At 42.6% G+C, this 24,438-nt stretch overlaps 6 protein-coding genes across 7 annotated transcripts; 3 read left to right on the top strand and 3 right to left on the bottom strand.

Annotated features, from left to right (window-relative positions):
• Window positions 1-626: 626 nt before the first annotated feature.
• Window positions 627-1,399, top strand: LOC115371073 (histone H2B 1/2-like). The gene has a single exon (XM_030068188.1). It carries the CDS (start codon window positions 978-980, stop codon window positions 1,350-1,352), a length of 375 nt encoding a protein of 124 aa, XP_029924048.1. The 5' UTR covers window positions 627-977; the 3' UTR covers window positions 1,353-1,399.
• A 796-nt stretch (window positions 1,400-2,195) lies between these two features.
• LOC115371081 (histone H3-like) lies at window positions 2,196-7,615 on the top strand. Its single transcript, XM_030068198.1, has 2 exons — window positions 2,196-2,572; window positions 6,990-7,615. The coding sequence occupies exons 1-2, from the start codon at window positions 2,222-2,224 to the stop codon at window positions 7,308-7,310; spliced, it is 672 nt and encodes a 223-aa protein (XP_029924058.1). The 5' UTR covers window positions 2,196-2,221; the 3' UTR covers window positions 7,311-7,615.
• LOC115371067 (histone H1-like) lies at window positions 5,197-5,893 on the top strand. The gene has a single exon (XM_030068183.1). The coding sequence runs from the start codon at window positions 5,239-5,241 to the stop codon at window positions 5,869-5,871; it is 633 nt and encodes a 210-aa protein (XP_029924043.1). The 5' UTR covers window positions 5,197-5,238; the 3' UTR covers window positions 5,872-5,893.
• Window positions 7,616-8,354: 739 nt separating the features above from the next.
• Window positions 8,355-8,763, bottom strand: LOC115371075 (histone H2B 1/2-like). Its single transcript, XM_030068190.1, has one exon. It carries the CDS (start codon window positions 8,749-8,751, stop codon window positions 8,377-8,379), a length of 375 nt encoding a protein of 124 aa, XP_029924050.1. The 5' UTR covers window positions 8,752-8,763; the 3' UTR covers window positions 8,355-8,376.
• Window positions 8,764-9,866: 1,103 nt separating this feature from the next.
• LOC115371080 (histone H2A) lies at window positions 9,867-10,404 on the bottom strand. Its single transcript, XM_030068197.1, has one exon. It carries the CDS (start codon window positions 10,375-10,377, stop codon window positions 9,991-9,993), a length of 387 nt encoding a protein of 128 aa, XP_029924057.1. The 5' UTR covers window positions 10,378-10,404; the 3' UTR covers window positions 9,867-9,990.
• A 4,389-nt stretch (window positions 10,405-14,793) lies between these two features.
• Window positions 14,794-22,418, bottom strand: LOC115371065 (15-hydroxyprostaglandin dehydrogenase [NAD(+)]-like). Of its 2 annotated transcripts, XM_030068181.1 has the most exons (8): window positions 22,370-22,418; window positions 20,990-21,115; window positions 20,595-20,718; window positions 20,246-20,352; window positions 18,488-18,584; window positions 18,078-18,154; window positions 16,222-16,385; window positions 14,794-15,523 (listed from the first exon to the last, which is right to left on the bottom strand). In XM_030068181.1, the coding sequence occupies exons 2-8, from the start codon at window positions 21,080-21,082 to the stop codon at window positions 15,409-15,411; spliced, it is 777 nt and encodes a 258-aa protein (XP_029924041.1). In that variant the 5' UTR covers window positions 21,083-21,115; window positions 22,370-22,418; the 3' UTR covers window positions 14,794-15,408. The 2 variants fall into 2 exon arrangements, with proteins under 2 accessions (XP_029924041.1, XP_029924040.1); XM_030068180.1 differs by lacking the exon at window positions 22,370-22,418 and having other exon boundaries at window positions 20,990-21,178.
• Window positions 22,419-24,438: the final 2,020 nt, after the last annotated feature.

Consider the following 24,438-nt stretch of genomic DNA (forward strand, 5'->3'; position numbering starts at 1 on the left):
GATGAGAAGGTAGACATTCTGGCCAAGCAAACACTTCGAATTACACAGATAGACATTCAAATTCCATTAAGTAAAGCTGAAGTTAAATCAGTTATTAGGAAACATACACAATCTACATGGCAGGAATATTTGGACAACATTGAAACCGGAAGACACTTATATAGCATACAAAGACATGTGGGTGATGGGAGGAAAGTGGGCTATAAATGCAGGGAAGAAAACATCATCACATGTCTGAGAATAGGTCATACAGGTCTCAATCATACATTACACAAAATAGGAAAACACTCTACCAGAAACTGCACACACTGTAACAAACCAGAAACAGTTGAACATGTAATAATTCACTGCAAGAAATATGACATACAGAGGAGGACTCTTAAACAGAAATTAAAGAAAACTTCACACTTTTACGATAGCAGGGCTTTTGGGAAACTCATCAAGGAAAATACACTACTACATTGTTAAATTCATTAAAGACACAAAATTAGACAACAGAATCTATTTTTTTTTTTTCCCCCTTTACTGCATAATCTCTTGTCCACACTCCAGTCCAGTTGGTGGCGGTAATGCACCTTAAGCTGGTTTGCCAACCGCCAATAAACACAGAAGAAGAAGAAGAAAAAGAAGAAGAAGAAGAAGAAGAACTGCTACATGTTTATTTACATGTGGAGCGGGAAAGTGAGATGTGAACAGAAAAGGGCAGGCGATATGTCTTTGTAAATGCATGTTGAAGCCAGGTGTGTACAGATGGCCAGCTGTCCACTAGTGTTGAAATGTGTCACAACGGTTGCTGTAAGCGAGTGGGATCAGTGTGTGAGCGTGACTGGCTTGTGTGGCGCATGCCCAGTGTGGCTGCAAAGCTCGGCCAATCATATGAGGGAAACAGCACAGCTTCATTTGCATGGGGTGAGCACAAAAAAGAGGCACGCGTTGTGCGGTTTCACATGATTGTTTGACCGCTGCGAGACATCATCATGCCTGAGCCAGCCAAGTCAGCGCCTAAGAAGGGCTCCAAGAAAGCCGTGAGCAAGACCGCCGGCAAGGGCGGCAAGAAGCGTAGAAAGACCAGGAAGGAGAGCTACGCCATCTACGTGTACAAGGTGCTGAAGCAGGTCCACCCCGACACCGGCATCTCGTCCAAGGCCATGGGTATCATGAACTCTTTCGTCAACGACATTTTTGAGCGTATCGCCGGCGAGGCGTCCCGCCTGGCTCATTACAACAAGCGCTCCACCATCACTTCCAGGGAGATCCAGACCGCCGTCCGCCTGCTGCTGCCCGGGGAGCTGGCCAAGCACGCCGTGTCCGAGGGCACCAAGGCCGTCACCAAGTACACCAGCTCCAAGTGAGCAGCTCAGCTTTCTCTACAAAAACAAAGGTCCTTTTTAGGGCCACCCACCTTCTCAACAGAGCTCCTTTGTGTTAAATGTCTTCTGAAAGTAATGGAAAATAATCAGTATGAACATAAGTAAACCTTTGAGTGCAATATATAAATATTTCTTAATGGCTATTTGACCGCTTTTGTGACTTAAATTCTCCCTCTGCATCACATCCTTGCTGAGGGCATTTGCTCTTTGAACGATACCTTACTGAAATTCCGTATTTTGTCTAATTGAAATGTACATGCAGATGGATTAAGGACTTCTTTACCAGATCGCCCACAGACTGTTGGGATGGCAGGTTGTCACTCCTTCGTCATGACTGTTAGCACTGGAATCCCACAGAGTTGTGTGCTGAGTCCTGTTCTCCGTATGCACCTACAGCACAAACCAAACCAGCTTTTACCCCTGAGCCATCAAAGAAATGAACTCTTAAATAATACCCTTCACAGGCAGAGTGCAATAGAAAACATTCACTGGATTGTGCAACATCCCGTGCAACCATTTTATTTTTGTATTATAACTATTATTAATATGACAGGTAATGGTTGCGTATATTTTAATCGTTTTAGTCTTTTTTTATCCTTTATTTTGAAGTAAAGGCTTCAACAGGAACAGACGACTGATTTTTTCTGAGGCTTGACACCTCCCGGCGGAGGAGGAGGAGGAGGGTTGAGTTGGAACTAGTGGCGGGCTCTCTCCTCCAATCATCAACAGTGATGTCAGCAGCTGACCAATCAGCTCACAGGTGTATGTCGGCGCTGCTAATATAAGCTGGAGTTTTGTCTTTCAAGAAGCATTTCTTCTGTAGTTTTTGTGGAAGAGGAAGCTTTCTCGCCATGGCTAGAACTAAGCAGACCGCTCGTAAATCCACCGGAGGCAAAGCTCCCAGGAAGCAGCTGGCCACCAAGGCCGCCAGGAAGAGCGCCCCGGCCACCGGTGGCGTCAAGAAGCCTCACCGCTACCGGCCCGGCACCGTGGCTCTGAGGGAGATCCGCCGCTACCAGAAGTCCACCGAGCTGCTCATCCGCAAGCTGCCCTTCCAGCGCCTGGTAAGAGAGATCGCCCAGGACTTCAAGACCGATCTGCGCTTCCAGAGCTCGGCCGTCATGGCTCTGCAGGAGGCCAGCGAGGCTTACCTGGTCGGCCTCTTCGAGGACACCAACCTGTGCGCCATCCACGCCAAGAGGGTCACCATCATGCCCAAAGACATCCAGCTGGCCCGCCGCATCCGCGGAGAGAGAGCTTAGACTCAGCCGCCACCGCGACGACACACAACGGCTCTTTTAAGAGCCACACACTCTCTTCAAGAGATTCAAGCCTTTATTCAGCCCTCTCCTCTACAGTAATATCACTCTATCCCTATAAAACAGCAGCATGGGTGGGGATTGCCGCTAAAAGCAAACAAGCAGGGACTGACGCTTCAATTACATGTTGACCACATCTCACTGACCACAATGTGACATTTACATGACATAGGGGAGTTACAATACAAGATCAATTCAGGTGACAAAGCCTTATTGACACCATTCCCTGTGCACTTTGCCCTTACACAATAGGCTGTGGCAGGTCTTTGATAACTTTCTGATATCAAACCACATGGAAGTTGATACTTGACAGAAAACACTAACTGTGCTGACTGCACAGCATAGCATTTTCACCTTACACTGACAGACTGGTCCAGGACCGTTTCAATTTCACTGACTGGAAAGACACTTGTAGTACAATTAATACAATTTCTTAATAGATTTTATTTAAAGATTTTATAACATTTCTTTCATTTTAGGTCAGTATGTCTGATCTCAGACCATTGCCATTTCTCTGCTGCATTTTCACCCAAAGATGGTAAGACCTGTTATGTTACACTAACCCTAACCACTACAACCTTAACCCTATAAATATATTACACTATATATGATTTACTTTTCGCTCCCATTGGCCAAATGAATGGATGGATGAATAACGTACTCACCAACTAACTAAATAAACCTTTAAAATAACTAGGTAGCTTCACAATGTACATTAGAAAATGTCCAGTAAACACATGACCCTCTCTTCATGGAAGCACAATAAATATTATTTACTAACATAGATGAGTTTCTTATGTAATAATTCATATGGGAAGCAACAAGTGTGTGTGTGTGTGTGTGTGTGTGTGTGTACGCTGCCATTCAACTTTTTTTGTCTTTTTTTAAGTGCTCTATAAATAAACTTTTTTTTTTATATATATAGCCTCTAGGTTGTCTCAAGCAGACACACAGAATTTCTGTGTGTGTGTGTGTGTGTGTGTGTGTGTGTGTGTGTGTGTGTGTGTGTGTGTGTGTGTGTGTGTGTGTGTGTGTGTGTGAGCCACACTTATCTCTCCTGCCTCTGATGCAACATTTTAGGGAGAAATGTGGCCAAGGTGAGCCTTCCTCCACGGTCAATGTGTGAGGTTCTGAGCCACCAAAACTATTTGGGGTGCTGACAGGAACAAGTGGTAAAAAAAAAATAAAGGTCCCAAAAATAAATAAATAAATAAATAAATAAATAAATAAATAAATAAATAAATAAATAAATAAATAAGAGAAGGTCCTGGGTTCGATTCCCACCCAAGGTCCTTTCTGTGTGGAGTTTGCATTCTCTCCCCGTGTCTGCGTGGGTTTCCTCCGGGCACTCCGGTTTCCTCCCACTGTCCAAAGACATGCAGGTTAGTTGAATTGGAGAAGCTAAACTGCCCCTAGGTGTGAGTGTGTGTGTGAATGTCAGTGTTTGTCTGTCTGCCCTGTGATGGACTGGCGACCTGTCCAGGGTGTTTCACTGCCATGAATGAATGATAAATAAATAAATACACGAAGACATGGCAGAATACATGTTTTGTTTTTGTTTGTTTGTTTTTTCACAAACAAAAAAACATGTAATTTTTCCAATAATTATTTGTGGTAGTAGTCGTAGTAGTGGCAGTCATACTCTTCATAGTAGTAGTATGTGAATGTCTTAATTGAACTACTACTTCTACTACCAATGATAATTATACTGATGGTTAAAAAGGAAGTGCAGTTTGTTAAGGTGCATGTTACTGTTAAAGTATTTGCAACACAGACTGTATTTATTTTTGTCCGAAAACAAATTCGGAATTATGAATACTGTAGAAACACACCCTGACTACATACGTGAAGTTTACAGTATAACCCTCCTATGATAGAGACGCAGTGACATATATGATATGAATGTCTGCAGATGGTTTAGATATATTAGTTTCTTCTTTGAGGACTCATGGTGAAGTAACAAATATGTGTGTGTGAGCCGCAGCGACCATCTCTCCTTGAAGGTGTGCTGATCAGTCGCCACGGGCCACCGCCATCATGAGTGTGTTTGCTGACAGCGAAACAGCTTCAGTTTGATACAAAACGATCGGCAGCACTTTGTGTTTTGACGTTTATTCTGTTTAGAAACGTGTTGGCCGTCACGGAAAGCGCTTTTGCTGTGCCTCTGGTGCACTTTAAAACATTTTCGAGAGAAATGTGGCCGAGCTGAGCCTCCCTCCGCGGTGAATATGTGAGGTTTGGAGCCTCCCAGAAGAAAACGCTGAAACCTTCGGGGCTCTGCGTGACTTCGATATGACGAGACGCGAGTCTGCTGTCGGCTCCAGCCGCTCGTTGCTTTCAGGGTTTCTTCCAGACGTGTATTTGAGGCCCTTTTGTGCGAGAAGAAAACACAAATGACTCGATAATCCGGCTGCAGAGGAGAGCGGCGGACTGGGTGAGTCTACACGGTTCTCATGCCGTGTATAAGTCCCGCCTCCTGGCTCGAGCTCAGTATTAGTCCAGTCACACTCCGCTTGCTGTGAATTGACCAGACGACAGGAGACCAGAAAATGGCAGAAGTAGCTCCAGCTCCGGCCGCCCCCGCCGCCGCGCCGGCGAAAGCCCCGAAAAAGAAGAGCACCAAGCCCAAGAAGACCGGCCCCAGCGTCGGGGAGCTCATCGTGAAAGCCGTGTCCGCCTCCAAGGAGCGCGGCGGCGTCTCTCTGGCCGCTCTCAAGAAGGCTCTGGCCGCCGGCGGCTACGACGTGGACAAGAACAAGGCCCGCGTCAAGATCGCCGTCAAAAAGCTCGTCACCAAAGGCACGCTGCTCCAGACTAAGGGCACCGGAGCCTCCGGATCCTTCAAGCTCAACAAGAAGATCAAGGCCGACAAGCCCAAGAAGAAGCCCGCCGCGGCCAAGAAGCCCAAGAAGCCTGCCGCCAAGAAACCCGCCGCGGCTAAAAAGCCCAAGAAGCCCGCGGCAAAGAAGCCCGCCGCCGCCAAGAAGACGCCCAAGAAGGCCAAGAAGCCAGCGGCTCCCAAGAAAGCCGCCAAGAGCCCCAAGAAGGCGCCCAAGAAGCCAGCCGCCAAGCCCAAGAAGCCAGCCGCCAAGCCCAAGAAGGCCGCCGCCAAACTTAAGAAGCCTGCCGCCAAGAAGGTCGCCAAGCCCAAAGCCAAGAAGGCGGCTCCCAAGAAGAAGTAAAGCCCAACACACTTCCACGCTACAACCATAAAGGCTCTTCTAAGAGCCACACACTGCTCACCCAAAAGACCAAATCCTATACCACCCCTAATTAGTCCAGTCATTTTATGAAAAAACCTAGGACAAATTGCAAGAGAAGCAAACTCAACTGATTTTGGATCCTCAGTTTGTCCTGAGTGAGGGGAAAAAAATCCCATTGGTGGAAATGTATTTATGACCACATATTACCAAAAAAAACGCTGTTTTTAACACAGGAGAAAAGGGTTCAAAAGGGGTTCAAAATTTTACTTTCAGATATCACTATAGAAATTCACAAGTTGATTACACACACAAAGACAAGAAAAAAAAAGTCAATTACAAGTTCTTTGAATTATTCTGTTTATACATGCATATCACACATTATCTGATTTGATATGCGTTAATTGGAATATAAGGAATAAATGCCAGAAGAGACATTTAAACAGTAAATTAAAGGTTACTATATATAGTAACCTTTTAATTCACCTCACCACGGCTTCAACACTTGAACTACATCACGACCCTCTTTACTTCCTCATTTCGACTACAAAACACACACTCACACATTGACCTCACATCTTCACACTTAACATGGCATCCAAACAACTCAGCAATCGAGACTGCAACCAACTAACATAAAAAAAACAGGGCATCCGGAAATAGAAACCAGGATTTTAAAAAAGCCCTTCATATTTGTGGAAAATGTGGAAAAGTTCAGTTCAAATTCACAACAGACAATCACAACAAACACTTTCTTTCCATCTCAATTATGCTCATACTGTATAAACAGCAATTCAAATTAATTCATGCTCATGTAGTATATCTATATCTATAGATATATAGACACTTTTTTTCTCCACATGGAAACCGAAGCGCGATTACTGGTAGCTTCTGCTAACTTGCTACAAGTACGGTTCCTTTTAAAAAAAAAAAAAAAAAAAAAAAAAAAGGACGAGGAGGGGGGGGGGGGGGGCTGAGCTCAGCACCGCCCAGTTCAGCGCGCGCTCTCCTTCTTCACTTACGTCCGCAGATAAGCTTTATAGCCCCAAGCTCCGCTCGAAATTCATCAGTTTCTTTTCATCTCCAAAGGAAACAGGAAGTTAAATAAAATGTCTGGCCGAGGAAAAGGAGGTAAGGGGCTCGGGAAAGGAGGCGCCAAGCGTCACCGCAAAGTTCTCCGTGATAACATCCAGGGCATCACCAAGCCCGCCATCCGCCGCCTGGCTCGCCGCGGTGGAGTCAAGCGTATCTCTGGTCTCATCTACGAGGAGACCCGCGGGGTGCTCAAGGTTTTCCTGGAGAACGTCATCCGCGACGCCGTCACCTACACTGAGCACGCCAAGAGGAAGACCGTTACCGCCATGGACGTGGTTTATGCTCTCAAGAGGCAGGGCCGCACTCTCTACGGCTTCGGAGGCTGAACTGGACCGACACTACTCAACAACACAAAGGCTCTTCTAAGAGCCGCCCACTCTAGTTTTCAGAGCGGTTCTCCTTTGTTCTACATATCACATGCGATATCGCACTACCTGCTTGAACCATCAAGAATAAGTTTATTAGTATATACTTGGGCACGGCGGCTGTTATGTGATTCTAGCACGAACTACGAGTCTTTTAAACTCAACATGTGTGAACGCCACAGATGCTATTGTGTGTAATGCATATTTTCAAATTTCACTGAAAACCATTTACCATTTGTATAGTCTGGATTTGCTATGTGAGTTACTAAGCCTAATAGGCGTCTGGCGTCATGGTTAAAATGTATCGCATGTGCTTGTGAGGTACTGAAGCTATGGCGCCTGGAGCGCATACTAGTCTTTGATCATGTTTTACATGTTTATCATGCTCTTTGTACTTAAATAAGAAACTTGCAGTAAACCGTTGGAGCAAAGAACATGGACTGAAGCATGCGTCAGCTATATGCTTGGACTCAACAGCTTAAGACATTTTCAAGAAATAGACGGAGCCCATACATACAGTTCTCGGTTAGCACAGAAACTTGTTAATTAAATTCCGTTTGTTTGCAAAAAGGTGGGATATTTGAATGACATCAACTTGGTAGGGGAAAGACAGCAGCACAGTCAGGGGGCCGGGCATCGGTTCTCTTTTGCAAACATCATGATTTGGTTTGTGTGCAATCGTAGGTGTGTGGAGTGTAGAGAACAGAACTCAGCAGTCAGGACTGAAGAGTGACAAGACCCCATCCAAACAGTCTGTGAGCGACTTGGTCCTAAATCCATCTGCATGTACGTTTCCATTAAAGATAAATAATTTCAGTAGAACATGAAAGATACCTTCAGCAGGAGGTGAAGAGGAAACAAAAGTGGTAAAACAGCTAAACACTATTCACATGACGCTCAACTAATATACATTAACATACTCACTATCCATCTTCCATCAGTTGCAGAAAACATAATAAATTGGAGCTCTGTTGAGAAGGTGGGTGGCCCTGAAAAGGACCTTTGTGTCTGTAGATAGTTGAACTGCTCACTTGGAGCTGGTGTACTTGGTGACGGCCTTGGTGCCCTCGGACACGGCGTGCTTGGCCAGCTCCCCGGGCAGCAGCAGGCGGACGGCGGTCTGGATCTCCCTGGATGTGATGGTGGAGCGCTTGTTGTAATGAGCCAGGCGGGACGCCTCGCCGGCGATACGCTCAAAGATGTCGTTGACGAAAGAGTTCATAATACCCATGGCCTTGGAAGAGATACCGGTGTCGGGGTGGACCTGCTTCAGCACCTTATACACGTAAATGGCGTAGCTCTCCTTCCTGGTCTTTCTGCGCTTCTTGCCGCCCTTGCCGGCGGTCTTGCTCACGGCTTTCTTCGAGCCCTTCTTGGGCGCTGACTTGGCTGGCTCGGGCATAATTCGATCTTGCTGCGGTCAAACAACTGTGTGAGACCAACAAACGTGTGCCTCTTATTTGTGCTCACCCCATGCAATTAAAGCTGTGCTGTTTCCCTCATATGATTGGCCGAGCTTTGCAGCCACACTGGGCATGCGCCACACAAGCCAGTCACGCTCACACACTGTTCCCACTCGCTTACAGCAACCGTTGTGACACATTTCAACACTAGTGGACAGCTGGCCATCTGTACACACCTGGCTTCAACATGCATTTACAAAGACATATCGGCATACCGGCATGCGCCACACACTGTTCTCTGCAAAAGCATGTCGCCTGCCCAGTTCTATTCACATTTCCCGCTCGACACGTGAATGTCGAGCGGGAGGACTTTTATTGTCCTCTTCCCACGCTAAATAAATAAATAAATAAATAAATAAAACGGCATGTCACAGGCAGCAGGCATTTAACAAAAGGAGCCATCCTCTCTCACTCCAGCCTCATTTGAATGCAGCTGCCAGTCACTGAAGAACTTTTTCCCATCTGCTCGCTCCTATTTTTGAATTACTCCAGCAGGTCTAAGAGGGTTCTCGCTTAGGTGGAAACATCGACCTGGAATATTTCCGTGCTATTCCTGCTGTAACTGCAATACACACATATGCACGGCCGCGGCCGCCTAAAATATTCCCGCATTTTTCCTCTAGTAGCTATAGAGTATAGACTGTGTTTAATCACGTTGGGGCAGGAATTTTAAGAACTGCCACAATCTCCGAAATGTATATTTTTTAAGCAAAGACCCTGCAGATTGTTGATACACAGTTCAGAGAAAAGGGCGGGATATTTAAATAATGACAACTTGGCGGGGGAAAGGCAGCGGCACAGTCAGGGGGTCGGGCGTTAGACATTTTTTTCTTCTCTGGCTGCTGTGAAAGTTGGGGCTCCAACATTTCCAAGTTACAGCCGCTCCCTTCAAGGCTTTCCAGTGTGTTTTATTTACAAAATGCGTCAATCCATACTGAGCACAATCTAAATTCAACATGATCAGGTCCTTCATCGTTTACTTAAGAGCGCATTGTGAAACCTGGCTTTTGTTCCTAGAAACACTATTTGCTAGTATGAGTGTTGTGTTTTTATTTCAAGCACATAGCTCGAAAATTTCGCAGTTAATTCAGCACATATTTTGCAAACTCAGGCTTCACTGTTTGAGTGGTGTGTGTGGCTCTGAAAAGAGCCTTTGTGTTGTGCGCAGAGCTTTGGGTCTACTTGGCCTTGGCCGGCTTGTCGGTCTTCTTGGGCAGCAGCACGGCCTGGATGTTGGGCAGCACGCCGCCCTGAGCGATGGTGACTCCGCCCAGCAGTTTGTTAAGCTCCTCGTCGTTACGGACGGCTAGCTGCAAATGACGCGGGATGATGCGGGTCTTCTTGTTGTCGCGAGCGGCGTTCCCGGCCAACTCCAAAATCTCAGCCGTCAGGTACTCCAGCACTGCCGCCAGGTACACCGGGGCACCGGCACCCACACGCTCTGCATAGTTACCTTTGCGCAGCAGCCTGTGGACACGACCCACCGGAAACTGGAGTCCCGCACGAGAAGAGCGAGTCTTGGCCTTAGCTCGAGCCTTGCCGCCAGTTTTGCCTCTTCCAGACATATTGGACGACGTATTTTTACTCAACAGGTGAAAAAGAAATTGAACGACAGCCTGAGAACTTCGTTTTTATCTCTGCCGTGCCGTTCTTCCATTGGTCGGGTTACCTTCAGTGTTATCGCCCAATCAGAGAAGACTTCCGCTGTGCAGAGTCGGGGTTTTTCAAAGTAAAATCTTCCGAATAATATTTTGAGATTCCTGTTGCATTCATATAAATTTCGTTTATGCTCAGATTAAAACAAAAAATCTCCGACGAAATCCCCAAAGCAGCAGACTGTATGCAGACTATAATCCATTCTTTTCTACTTCTTAATTACTGTTGTTTGGCATGGCAACCAACTTTTGCTTTACCACCACCTTCCATTTCAAAGCTTGAGCCAGAAATGTAATTGCATGCATCAACCCAGTTTGACAGAGAAAATCAAGGAAAATTTTACATGTTTCATTTGATTAACTTATTTCTTTGATATCCAACTTAAGCCTGATTTCCCTCTATCCTTGCTTTACTATTTCCTGCTCATATCTGCTTTAGACACTTAACTATTTAATTCTTTTCTTTTCTTTTCTTTTTTTCAGTTAACAGAATTTTTTGGTTTGATCACTACATCCCATTTTGCCTATTCACATGTGACAATACTAGTATTGTCACATGTGGAAATGTTTTCTATCCATTTGAGAAGAACATATGCTCCCACATTATAATTCGAACATACACTCCTGATCAAAATTTTAAGACCAGTTGAAAAATTGCAAGAATTTACATTTTGCACTGTTGGATCTCAAGAAGGTTCTAAGAAGAGCTTCAAAATGCAAAAAGAAGAAATGGGAGTGAGACAAAAAAAAAAAAAAAAAAAAAAAAAAAAAAAAGAGTAAGCAATTTATTGCAAACAACCATTAAACTGAAATAGGCTGTTCATCAGCTGATCAAAAGTTTAAGACCACAGCCTTTAAAAGCCCAAATATTCATAAAAATGTGGATTCAGTGTCATTTTCTGTCAGGTATCCACACTGTCATGACCTCCTGATGGCAAAGGCAAAAAAGCTTTCTTGGTAATCACCTCAAAAATTCGTTTTGGCATGCTTGATGCTACTGTTTCCAGGAGGCTAGTGGGAATGTTGCTCCAAGTTGTGAAGATGGCTTCACGGAGGGCATCCACTGTCTGGAATTGGTGTCCATTTCTGTAAACTTCCCTTGCCATCCAACCCCAAATGTTCTCAAGTGGATTTAGATCAGGGGAACACGCAGGATGGTTCAAAAGAGTGATGTTATTTCTCTGGAAGAAGTCCTTTGTCAAGCGGGCATTGCGAACTGCAGCGTTGTCCTGTTGAAAAACCCAGTCATTACCACACAGACGATGGCATTCAGTCATGAGGGATGCCCCCTGCAACATCTCCACATAGCCAGCTGCTGTTTGGCGCCTCTGCACAACCTGAAGCTCCATTGTTCCATTGAAGGAAAAAGCCCCCCAGATCATGATGGCGCCCCCTCCACTGTGCCGTGTAGAAAACATCTCTTTATTACATTTTAGAGTTCTATATACACATCTATACATATGTAGACCCTCAATACTACATCCACATATGAATGAAGAAAAAGCCTAAATAGTACCAGAAAAGTACAATTACCGATGGTAGAGCGGATAGTGCCCCCGTCTGCCACACAGGAGACCGGGGGTTCAATTCCCCACCCGGACAAAAGCCAATTTTTTACTTTATTACCTCATTTTGTTGTTAACCATGAGAGTGAAGTGATTCTTATTATTCTGCCTGTTATTGGCTAGATGACACACACAGTGGCATTTAGGGTTTCTGTAATTTTCATTTCTGTACTCTTTTTGTGAATTTGTAACCCAGGTGCTAAATTATTATTATCATTATTATTGTTGTTATTATTATTTTGCCTTGTTTTGTTTTGGGTTTTTTGTTGTTGTTTTTTTGTTTTTGTTTTTGTTTTTGTTTATATATATAAATATATATATATAGATAGATAGATAGATAGATAGATAGATAGATAGATAGATAGATAGATAGATAGATAGATAGATAGACCAATCGAATCAGATTCAGATTTAAACAAGTGTAACAGATGTGTAAATTAAGTTGTCATATTTCACCGAAAATCTGTTTTTGCTGTTATTGTTTTCATGAAAACTGTTTTTGTATTATTTTAGGGAGCATTATTTTGTTAAATTTACTTTCTTAAGTGTATGACCTTTGACATTGCGGTGATGTCACTTCCAATTTTATTCACTTGGCGCTAGCTGTGGAGAGGAGGTGTGTTTCTGGATGACCGCAGAAAGATGTTATATTGAAATATCTGTTTACACAGAAAATAAATCCACCAGATGAGCAGACTCGTAGTCGTACTTGACTCGATCACCGCACACAGACACAACGCAGGAGGTGTAGCGGAGCCAGTTTCGGGCCAAACCGGCTACACAAGGATTTGTGTGATATACTTTGTTTGTCGCCATGACCTTCCTATGTGCAGTTTGGGCTCATTCTCCATTCATGTTAATAGGCACCTGCACTTACTGATCTGAAATAGATGTCCAAAAGGCGTTGGCCAGTTGTGGCCTGTTCAATAAAATAAAAAAGTTAAATTCCAATTCATCTATTGTATTTTATTGTTCCACTATAGTACTATAGGCCAGTATGACTGGGGCAGCCAAGTAATTTGACATATTTGAACAATTTTTTTTAAAAAAGTAACGTAATAGTTACTTTTCCTGGTAATTAATTACTTTTTAGTAGAAGTAACTAGTAACTATAATTAATTACTTTTTCAAAGTAATGTGCCCAACACTGCTGATGACAGCTAACTAATTGCATGGCATTATGGCTTTAAAGAGTTGCACAGTTGGTATACACATTTAAGAGAGCAAAAAGACCGGAAAGGTGTGCATTATTGGATGTGGTGGGCCGGTCTGGTCCAAAATGCCCTGGCCGATTTTTTGTCCCAGTCCACCCCTGCTGGGAGCCCTGATACTTACTTGGATTCTATGTTAACCACTGACACCTAGTGGGAAAAGTTTGCTAAAGCAGAAATTGCAGGTGGTGGCAATGAAGTTCTGGATCAGTCACTGTTTTTAAGTAGGCTGTTTTTGTTATGTCTATTTATGTCATTTTTGCAACAAGCCCTTTATGTTACCTGGTAGATTACTGATAAATGTTCAGCATAAAGACCCTGTTTGTTCAGATGAGGACTGAGCAGGTTTCATTTTCAACCCAGATTTCATACTCGTGCCATCAGGCCACAGATACAGGACTTTGAAATGGAGAAGAGCTCACTTTGGCAGAGATTTTGTCCCCTCTGCCATAGCAGTGCTAAATAAACTGCCTTGCTCATCCAGTATAGTCCCAGGCTGCATTCTGTATGTATCTTGTACTGAGTTGTTGTCTGCTGCTGGGAAAGTGATTTTACTTTGCTGTCTGTGCTTTGGAAGCCCTTTATATTTGTGTATCGAGACAACCATACTAAAGCAGAAATTAAAGATGGTGGCAGTAAAGTTCTGGCTTGTTTTTAAGTAGGCTACTAAATATTAATAAAGGTTATGTCCCATTTTTAAATAATCTTCTCCCACAGGAAAAAAAAAACTGTTTGATTCTTTGGATCATATATCTGCAGGAATGAAGGTAATGAAAGTAACTGAATGGAAACTTGTTGATGTAAAGGACAAAGTGAAAAGATGGGGAAGCAGAAATTGCCTACTAATTTAAAACAAGGGTTAACACTGTGAAAAGGTCCTTCATTATATCCAAACTTCTGTTCTTGGCCTGTATTGTTTCTCCTACCAACAAGATAATCAAGATGTGTACTGATAGAGAAATTCTTATATTAACCTCAATATTAACTAATATGTCTTTGTTCATTATTAAAAAGACTGTTGAGACAGCAGTAGAGTTGAGGCAATGTTCAAGGCTATGTAGTTACTTGAGAACACAAAGTTCACACTGTTAACTTTTCTTCTGGAAAAAAAAAAAACATTCTGCTTTTCCACTATAATGACACTTTTCCACTAGTACCTACTCGGCTCGACTCTACTCGGTTTGAGAGCTTTTCCATTACGTGGTAGTACCTGATAGCAGGTCCCATTTTAGGACCTACTCAGCCGGGGTTCCAAGCGAGCTGAGTCGAGCCGAAAATGTGACGTAAACGCCGTGAAGGCCACTGATTGGACATGGAGTGACGACATGTCCAACAACATGAGAGCAACTCCTGCACGAAAACTAAACCCGGCGTTAAAAAAAAAAAAAAAAAAAAGGCAACAGCGACCATGCGCATTGATCATCACTGAAGTTGGCAAAGTCGGAAAATGGCAAGCAAACCGGTACCGCGGTCAAATGAAGAGGTGGAGACTTTTCTGTGCTTGGTGGCAGCCCAAAGAATCCAGAGGGAGCTGGACGGTGCGCCACCTTGCTATGACGACTCCACCCATGGCGAGGTGGTACTCAGTTGTAATGGAAAACCACCGAAACCGTGTCGCGGCGAGTAGAGTCAAGCCGAGTAAGTAGTAGTGGAAAAGCACCATAAGACTGTGCCTCTCACACTCTCGTGTCCTTTTTGCTCTGCACACTGGTTCAATGATTGACTCTCTGTAGACAAGCTGGCCAGAAAATTACCCAATCTGGCAACATTGCTTAGGTGTAAATTTTTCACCCCAGATCCCAGATAACAACTCAAATATATACACAAACACAACAATAACAATAATTTTCATTAAAATATGTATTTCATATTTGGAACTGCAGGAGTGGCAGCACCATTAATGGAGGAGACGCCCCTGAAGATACATGAGTGTAAAATGTTATGAAGACACAAATGAAATTGTTTTGCATTGTTTTCAGCTCAAAAATAAAATAATATTTTTTTTTCAATAGTATTTCTTAATTCAAATTCTGTTCAGAATAGCATGAGAATATCAAATCATGAACCATGTATCATGAATCAAATTGAATTGTGAATCGAGTAAATCATTACACCCTTCCAAAATGTTAATTTACATTGCTATATGAAAGTGCAAAGAGTTGCAATTACAATGCTGGAAATGTGACATAACTGCATCCTTTTTGGAGCACCGCGAGGGCCTCTCCGTTCTTAGTCTCATCTGTCACAAGCTGGAGGAAGTTCTTGGAGACATCAGGCACCCTGGAAAGAAACGACACAAACATTTCATAGCAGACATGACAGCATACATTGCTTTGCTTTTCAGGCCTTGTTGTCTCTGTGTGATGTGTCACTGTGCACTGTGTGACTGTTTTAGTTGTGAAAATTTAGTAATAAATGTGACAATTAACTTAGTGACTAAAATGGTATAGAGTTGCAAAGTGGGTGGAAGGACATTCACCATTGTTTTTCCCCATTTGGGGAAACCACCAACCTCATAATGTTCTTCTTTTGCGTCTAATAAATTACCATCATTACCGTCATTACCATCAATTAAGCACAGAATTAATAATTATCTGTGTAAAGCAAACATTTCCCCAGGGATTATTTTCCCTGGCGGAGGGACCCTCCCCAATTTCAAGTCATCAAAACAGAGCAATGCTGCTGCTGTCAGGAAAACCAGTATGGATGACTTTATTACAGTGATGGAATAATGGTGTGAAGAAAGTTTGAAGCCTCTGATAGTTCATTTTCATATCATAGTGAAATGGAAACCAATGGCTGGATAAAAGGGAGGAAAAATGATATCTGAATTCTAAAATACTTGCTTTGGGAAAAAATAGCATAAACATGAAGTAAATGCATTTCATAGATACTACGCTAAATATGCAAAATCACTGGTACAGTTCTTTAAAGGTATTTATGTTTGGCTTGTTGTGTCAAAAGGAGCAAATACTCACTCTATTATCCCATACATCTCAATCAGTTTTTTGGTGTTTTCTATCAGGCTGGAGAATTGTCCCGTTTTCTCTGGTTGATACAAGGCGTTGAGGATATCAGTTTGGACAAAAGCAGGACAAATGACGTTGAATCGTATGCCGTAGCCTGAAATGTCGGAGGCAGCCTAGTAAAATTGCAAACACACACAAACACAAATCAAGTCTCAGTTATATTGAAGTGCAAGATCACTTACGCGCACACATACACGCACACACACGCGCGCGCACACACACACACACACACACACACACACACACCTGCTGAGCAATTATTTATGCATAGCATTATTTATACACAAGAGGCATGCTGGGGGACAAAGTACTTTGGATACCAGCTTTAGTAATGAGTCATAACTGTGTGCTTTCACAGAGACACTTTGTGTTATGCCTCATTCTCTTACTTTTGTCTTGCTTTCAGAATTTGTAACGTCACATTATGGAGGCTGAATAATCAAGGTGTAGTGACAAAGTCCTATACTTTATCCATTAGTGGCTTCTAATTAGACTGAATTTTTTTAGATGTGTAATCTCTTACCATTGTCCATATAACATTGTTCTGTAGTGCCTGTCACTTCCAATCAGTTTTTAACACAAGATTAAAACACAGCACAATACAGCCATACGATGTTGTTCAAGCACAGTCAAAAACATTTTGCTTCATCCAGTTAGCAGCACTTGTGATTACCGGCATGAACTTGAATGCCCCGTGGCCAGTGGCGGTTCTGCCTCTGTTGCCGCCCTAGGCGAAATTACTGTCCAGTGCCCTACCATGTTAGTAGGCCTACTCCAACACCCCACCCTCCCTCCCAACAGCGACAATTTCTCAGACGATAACGGTAACAGCAGGTACCGGCGCCCCTCCGCCCACCTTTTCAGCAAGCTGGAGCGCCTGATAATAGATAATAGAAAACCACTTCGTGCTCGTGCTGCCCCCCACGTGCCCACTTGGCCCATGTCAAAAACCTCTACTGACTTAGTGCTCACAGCCTCTGCAGTCGCAAGTTGACCCCCCGCCTTTTCTTATGACACACACGACCTGTACGCTTTACGTGACTCTCCGCAGCAAGTTGACGTGATAGTAGGGGCGCCTCAGCACCCACTGCACTAACTTGACTAACTTGACGTCCTTCTGCATTTATGCTTTATGTCATCCCAGCTTTCCTGTGATTTTTTTTTGTTTTGTTTTGTTTTTTTTGGAAGGCGCTCGTGCGCCCCCAAGTAGATTGCGCCCTGGGTGGTTGCCCACATTGCCCATAGCAAAAACCGTCCCTGCCCGTTGCCACACTCACCCTTTACCATGCACCACCCAGTGTTCAAAGGACCATTACACTTAGACACAAATCAAATACATGGCTTCTACACAAGGTTATTACATTAATAATGACTTGAACTACTGATCCTGCCTGAAAGTGATGAAGAAAAGTCACTGGTCATGTATCCACAAAACTTGATTTCAAAGTTGGCCATGCATCACTGGACTGTGAAAATGTAAGATGCTCAGCGAAAGCTGCACCACTCAAAGAAATGAGCATCATGGCTACAAATCTAAATATAAACTGATACTCCATGTAGAGCTAGAACACGTCCAAACAAGCACATGGGGGAAACTGTGCACATTTCACTTGCTCCTGCTCAGTAGAAAACACAACCATCATGGCACAACTGAAAGCCATAGAAAAAATACAGATGCTTATATATATAAAAAAGTACATGAATAAAATGTTTCTATACAAACACATAAAAAGTGCATTTGTATCTAAAAAGAACAAATGTTTTCTTGAGCTCCCCAGACTCTATCTCCAAAAGATCATGCTTACCGCCATGGCTCGAGTGAAGCCAACCACTCCGTGCTTGGTGGCTGTGTAAACAGGAGTGCACGGTAGAGGGCCAAGACCTATGAGACAGTGCAAGAGGCTCATATCAGTGAACATTATGATTTGAAACATTTAAGAGCCAGTATCCTGTTGTCCGTTGAACACCATAAGGTCTAATTCTAGTTGACTGAAATGCTGGCTAGGAGTTTACTTGGGATTACAGTACTTCAGTAGATTTTTAGAGCAGTACTCCTACTTCTACTTAAGTAAAATGTAAGCAAAGTAATAGTATTTCTACTTGAGTAGCGGTCTGCAGTATTCTTTCCACGACTGACAATACACAAAATTTAGGCATCTTCCCCATCTTGTTGAAATCTTGTTTAAATGAACAAATACTGCACTGATGGCTGTACCTGCTAATGATCCTACGTTGACAACAACCCCTCCTTGACCCCCGGTCAGTTTGTTCATGTGTTCCAGAGCCAGGTAGGTCCCTCGCACAACACCCATCTACATCACAGCATGGCAAAGATTTAGTTTAGGTTAATCATTTTACAGTAGTGACTGCTGAAAAGGCATTCTGCAATACAAAACACAGTGTTATTAATTGTCTGGATACCGTTTCACTTAACAGTTTAATGTTGATGACACATTTAAAAGATGCTGAAATGACTTATACCTGTTTAGGCTTAATTGCCAGACGAATTTATTTTCAGTTGTTAACGTTGTTAATTAAATGGATCTGAGCCATCTCTATGGTAAAAGCATGAAATAGCGTTGTCATAATGGGTTTATTGAATTAAACTGAGTCTTGGTAGAAGTCGAAAGTAGACTAGTCATAGCAAAAACGGCTGTGAAGACAACAGCTACGAAAGCCATTACTAAAACTGTGTTTTTGATGTGACTGCAGAAGAATAAAATCATCTGGAACCTGGATGTCATGAATCTCTCATTCAGTGTGTAACACTTGCACTGTTACTGTCCAGAGAAAACCTTGTATCTCCAAATTTTGGTGACTTTCATGTTTTGATTTAACTTAAGTATTTGTATGCTCCTCTATGGGTTCAGAAAGTATGTGAGATGTCAACCTAGAGACATGACTGTCTCCTTCATTTCTAAAAAGTTGACATTATGGAGATACAAGGTTTTGGTTGGACAGCAACAATATGTAATAATGCTTTTGCTGTTTGGTGCAAAACTGGGCTAGACATACAGTATAATACGTGAGAACTATAGCATAGATGCACTACTTAAATCACTTCTAGTTTTTAGTGGGACATTTCCTGCTGCCAGTGGTGCAAGAGTGGCCAGTTGCCAAATCACTCTCTGCTTCACAACTCGACTACTGCAATTTACTGGCAGGTCCAGAACATGGCAACACATCTGGTCATCAACAAGCCCAAAACAGCACACATCACTCCACTGCTCATATACCTCCATCGGCTCCCAGCTGCTGCTCGCATCAAATTCAAGTCCTCATGCGAAATGCGAATTTCCTGCGGGATGAATAAAGTATCTATCTATCTATCTATCTATCTATCTATCTATCTCAACACTGGCCTACAGAGCAGCAACCAAAACTGCTCCAGCACAACAAGGCCCTAAATCACTAGCTAGATTCTTCTCCTCTGTGGTTCCTCAGTGGTGGGACGAGCGTGGTTGGGTTTTTAGCCTTCTCTTAAAGACTGGGAGGTCTTTAAGAGAACCTCCCAGTCTTTAAGAGAAGGCTAAAAACCCAACTCTTCAGGGAACACCTGCTCACCTAATGGACTGTGTAAAAAAAAAATCTGCCTCTATTGTTTGCTCATTCCTCCATGCACTTTTTGCACTGTATATATTCCATCTTTGCACTGCCTTGCAGCTCCTCTGTCCTTTGGACAAGAACCACAACTTCATGGCATGTCATTTTTCTCTCCTGTATTGATCTTTGCTTGTTGGTGTATAAAAATCTCATATGCACTTCGCTTTGGATAAGTGCATTTACCAAATGTGAATTGTAATTGCAATTGCTTCAGAGACCAAAAAAGGAAATCAACTGTTTTCAAGAGGGAGTGTTGCAAGAGCACAACAGCAAGTCATTAAGGTTACATCTGCTATTTAGAAAACATTTCATAATCACAGCCACAGCCAGTTGAGTGTTTTTCCATCTCTTTTTTTTTCCTGTGACTTACAAGGTTTATGGAGACAGCTTTCTCCCAGTTGCTCTCATTTATGATGCCAGCGTTGTTGCACATGATGTGTGGTCGTCCAAAGGTCTGTATGGTTTTCTGGAAGGCAGCTGTTGATTTAACAGAGAGAGAGAGAGAGAGAGAGAGAGAGAGAGAGAGAGAGAGAGAGAGAGAGAGAGAGAGAGAGAGAGAGAGAGACTTTTGACATGTAGCAAAAAGAAGAAACCAAACGCTTGTCCAGTTCACACACAGACACACTCACAGAGAGAGAGAGAGAGAGAGAGAGAGAGAGAGAGAGAATAATAGCAATAATAATAATAATAATAATAATAATAATAGCGTGAGTTTTAACCTTTGAGTTGCTCCTCTGACTCAACATTACAGCTCAGGAAGAGGCTTTTGTCCGGTCCATACTGATTATCAAAGGTTTCCTTTAAACTCTTGCCCACAGTTTCATTCACATCCAGGAGGGCTACCTGATATGAAGTCAGTCAATAAAATGTTCGCGTGAACAAGAGAGCATTTCCATATTTCTGAAGGTTTCAAAATTCTCAGAGAACAAACAAACAAAAAAAGGAACAGAAACTAGTATATTTTACTGCCATAACTAAAAGACTGGATTTGCATTAGTGCAGCTGAATTTATGAAAAGTTCACGTAGAAATACACATACACTGACATCCAAAACGGCAACAGAAAAGGTGTTTCGTTTTAGTCAAGATCGCAATGTGCGTAAATGTAACTTTACCTTCGCACCGTTTTGCAGAAGGATCTCTGAGAATCCTCTTCCTAACCCCTGCGCTGCTCCAGTCACAATTGCGACTTTACCGTTCAATGCCATTTCAGCAAGACGGAAGGATGAATGACTATATCACTGTAAGAAAAAAAAAAGTCAGCCTCAAGCACAAAAAGACTGAACTGTGTGATCAAGAACAGTTATCACTGTGCCACTCTTAAATCCCCTCAGAGGACACGCCTCTGTGTGCCAATAACATGCAGACACGCGAGCAGAATGCATGCCAAGCAAGTTAGGGCAACAAGAGCTTGGACTTGAACCAGAGAAAGTCAGAATCAGAAACAGAAATACTTCATTTATCCCTGAGTAGAAGTTGGGTTAGTTGCAGTCGCAGAAGAATTAATTTATAAGTGGCTTTAGATGGTGGAGATACATTTTGAATGTGCTATCAAATAATAAAACCAAGATCCTGTGAATCAAGTTACAGGCAAAAGGAGCATTTTTTCCTGTTTGAGGGGGCGGGAATTTGTGTACAAGAAAAAGAAAGCGGTGATTATTCTGCTCTTCCTGGTTTATTTCAGTGACCAACAGGAGCATATTCCCCAAACCCTGGGATTAAGCAGTTAGCCAGACATGAACCCTGATGACAATTGCTATTAAAAAGACAAAGTTTCAGAGGATATTATGCAACACTTTTTAACCCTCCTGTTTTGTTCAAATTTACTAACATCTTTTATATTTGGGGTCAATTTGACCCCAGCAGTTTAAACCTCCACAAAATTATTATAATTAAAATTATTACCAAAGTTTATGTGTCAGGTACTTTATGTTTCTTTGTTGACTACCTAAATAGCCCTTTAAATAAAACATTTTGTTGTTTATAACCGATGCGTACAAACAGTGGCGTTCTATAGGGGGGAAAGGTGATGACAATTCTAAGGACCCACGGCCCACTAGGGCCCACACACAGTTAAAAAAGTGGCAATGAATGGGGTAGAGGGGCCCACACCGATATTCTTTCAAGGGGCCCAGAATTCCTAGCAATTGCCCTGTGTACAAAGTGCGTAGGCCTACAGGACATTGAAAACATATCATGATGTGAATTTCATGTTTATCCGTTAGTACCCATTCAATTAAATATGGCCAAAAGTTTGGACACATCTTCTCATTCAATGCGTTTTCTTTATTTTCATGACTATTTACATTATAGATTCTAACTGAAGGAATCAAAACGATGAATGAACACATGTGGAGTTATGTACTTAACACAAAAAGGTGAAATGACTGAAAACATGTTTTATATTCTAGTTTCTTCAAAATAGCCACCCTTTGCTCTGATTACTGCTTTGCACACTCTTGGCATTCTCTCCATGAGCTTCAAGAGGTAGTCACCTGAAATGGTTTTCCAACAGTCTTGAAGGAGTTCCCAGAGGTGTTTAGCACTTGTTGGCCCCTTTGCCTTCACTCTGCGATCCAGCTCACCCCAAACCATCTCGATTGGGTTCAGGTCCGGTGACTGTGGAGGCCAGGTCATCTGCCGCAGCACTCCATCACTCTCCTTCTTGGTACAAATAGCCCTTACACAGCCTGGAGGTGTGTTTGGGGTCATTGTCCTGTTGAAAAATAAATGATCGTCCAACTAAACGCAAACCGGATGGGATGGCATGTCGCTGCAGGATGTTGCTGCAAGATGCTGTGGTAGCCATGCTGGTTCAGTGTGCCTTCAATTTTGAATAAATCCCCAACAGTGTCACCAACAAAACACCCCCACACCATCACCATCATCATCCTCATGTGTGCCAGTTTCGTTGTAGCGCTTGATGGTTTTTGCGACTCCACTTGGGGACACATTTAAAGTTTTTGCAATTTTCCGGACTGACTGACCTTCATTTCTTAAAGTAATGATGGCCACTCGTTTTTCTTTAGTTAGCTGATTGGTTCTTGCCATAATATGAATTTTAACAGTTGTCCAATAGGGCTGTCGGCTGTGTAGTAACCTGACTTCTGCACAACACAACTGATGGTCCCAACCCCATTGATAAAGCAAGAAATTCCACTAATTAACCCTGATAAGGCACACCTGTGAAGTGAAAACCATTTCAGGTGACTACCTCTTGAAGCTCATCGAGAGAATGCCAAGAGTGTGCAAAGCAGTAATCAGAGCAAAGGGTGGCTATTTTGAAGAAACTAGAATATAAAACATGTTTTCAGTTATTTCACCTTTTTTTGTTAAGTACATAACTCTACATGAGTTCATTCATAGTTTTGATTCCTTCAGTGAGAATCTACAATGTAAATAGTCATGAAAATAAAGAAAACGCATTGAACGAGAAGGTGTGTCCAAACTTTTGGCCTGTACTGTATATATATATATATATATATATATATATATATATACACATATATGTGTGTCAATCATTTATTTAGCGACGTTAAACATAGCTTAATTGCTATGTCCTGCTTCGTGGAACACTCCTCAGGCTATTTGATTCCTTCAGTGAGAATCTACAATGTAAATAGTCATGAAAATAAAGAAAACGCATTGAACGAGAAGGTGTGTCCAAACTTTTGGCCTGTACTGTATATATATATATATATATATATATATATATATATATACACATATATGTGTGTCAATCATTTATTTAGCGACGTTAAACATAGCTTAATTGCTATGTCCTGCTTCGTGGAACACTCCTCAGGCTATTTGATAATAGACCCCCCCCCCCCCCCCCCCCCCCCCCCCCCCCCCCCCCGCCCGACCCGGTACAAACACGCACAATGTGGTCCAAATTACACTCAAACAGATGCTATTTATTTTTAAATAGACATACCTACGTAGTATATATATGTCTGTATCAGTAATATGTTCGGGCCAAAGGGCAGGGTCTACTGGAGATGGCACATCTGTTGGAGACGGCACAGCGTCTGCTGGAGATGGCACAGCGTCTGCTGGAGATGGCACAACATCTGCTGGAGATGGCACAACATCTGCTGGAGGGCTCCCAGTTACAGAAGTGGAAGCACTGACATTTGTTTCACCTGCCATCCACTGGCTAGTTGATGGCTGCTCTGAATCTTGAGGATCTGGTGCTCCCTGGACATACTTGTTGCACTACTGTGCAGTGGTGACTCAAAAACATCATCATATGCATCAGCTTAAGTCTGCGGTTTATCTGTAAAACACTTCATTGTGTCAGAGCTATCTAGAAGCATGTGTATCTCACAATAATAAACTTTATGATAACCTTTATTTATATGGCCCTTTACAACCACCCACAGGTGAACCAAAGTGCTTAACAGTGGTAAACAGCAGCAATAAACAAAACAACAACAAAAAAAAAAAATACATTAAAATAATAAAAAAAATACATTAAAATAAAATAAAATAGAATAAGCATGCCACCATACTAGTGGGTATAGAAAGCCACCCTAAATAAATAATTTTTCAGTTTTGATTT

This window comes from Myripristis murdjan, chromosome 14, assembly GCF_902150065.1.
Source record: "Myripristis murdjan chromosome 14, fMyrMur1.1, whole genome shotgun sequence".
NCBI lineage: Eukaryota > Metazoa > Chordata > Actinopteri > Holocentriformes > Holocentridae > Myripristis > Myripristis murdjan.

What these genes read in the sequence shown, in the direction of transcription:
- LOC115371075 (XM_030068190.1), bottom strand. Translation starts at nt 8,751, where the DNA reads ATGCCCGAGCCAGCCAAGTCAGCGCCCAAGAAGGGCTCGAAGAAAGCC.
- LOC115371065 (XM_030068181.1), bottom strand. Translation starts at nt 21,082, where the DNA reads ATGGCATTGAACGGTAAAGTCGCAATTGTGACTGGAGCAGCGCAGGGG. An exon ending in CAACGTAGGATCATTAGCAG is followed by an intron (nt 18,155 to 18,487) that starts GTACAGCCATCA and finishes ACTGTCTCATAG; the next exon opens with GTCTTGGCCCTCTACCGTGC. An exon ending in GCTTCACTCGAGCCATGGCG is followed by an intron (nt 16,386 to 18,077) that starts GTAAGCATGATC and finishes CAATTTTACTAG; the next exon opens with GCTGCCTCCGACATTTCAGG.
- LOC115371073 (XM_030068188.1), top strand. Translation starts at nt 978, where the DNA reads ATGCCTGAGCCAGCCAAGTCAGCGCCTAAGAAGGGCTCCAAGAAAGCC.
- LOC115371081 (XM_030068198.1), top strand. Translation starts at nt 2,222, where the DNA reads ATGGCTAGAACTAAGCAGACCGCTCGTAAATCCACCGGAGGCAAAGCT. An exon ending in GCGCCATCCACGCCAAGAGG is followed by an intron (nt 2,573 to 6,989) that starts GTCACCATCATG and finishes GGAAACAGGAAG; the next exon opens with TTAAATAAAATGTCTGGCCG.
- LOC115371080 (XM_030068197.1), bottom strand. Translation starts at nt 10,377, where the DNA reads ATGTCTGGAAGAGGCAAAACTGGCGGCAAGGCTCGAGCTAAGGCCAAG.
- LOC115371067 (XM_030068183.1), top strand. Translation starts at nt 5,239, where the DNA reads ATGGCAGAAGTAGCTCCAGCTCCGGCCGCCCCCGCCGCCGCGCCGGCG.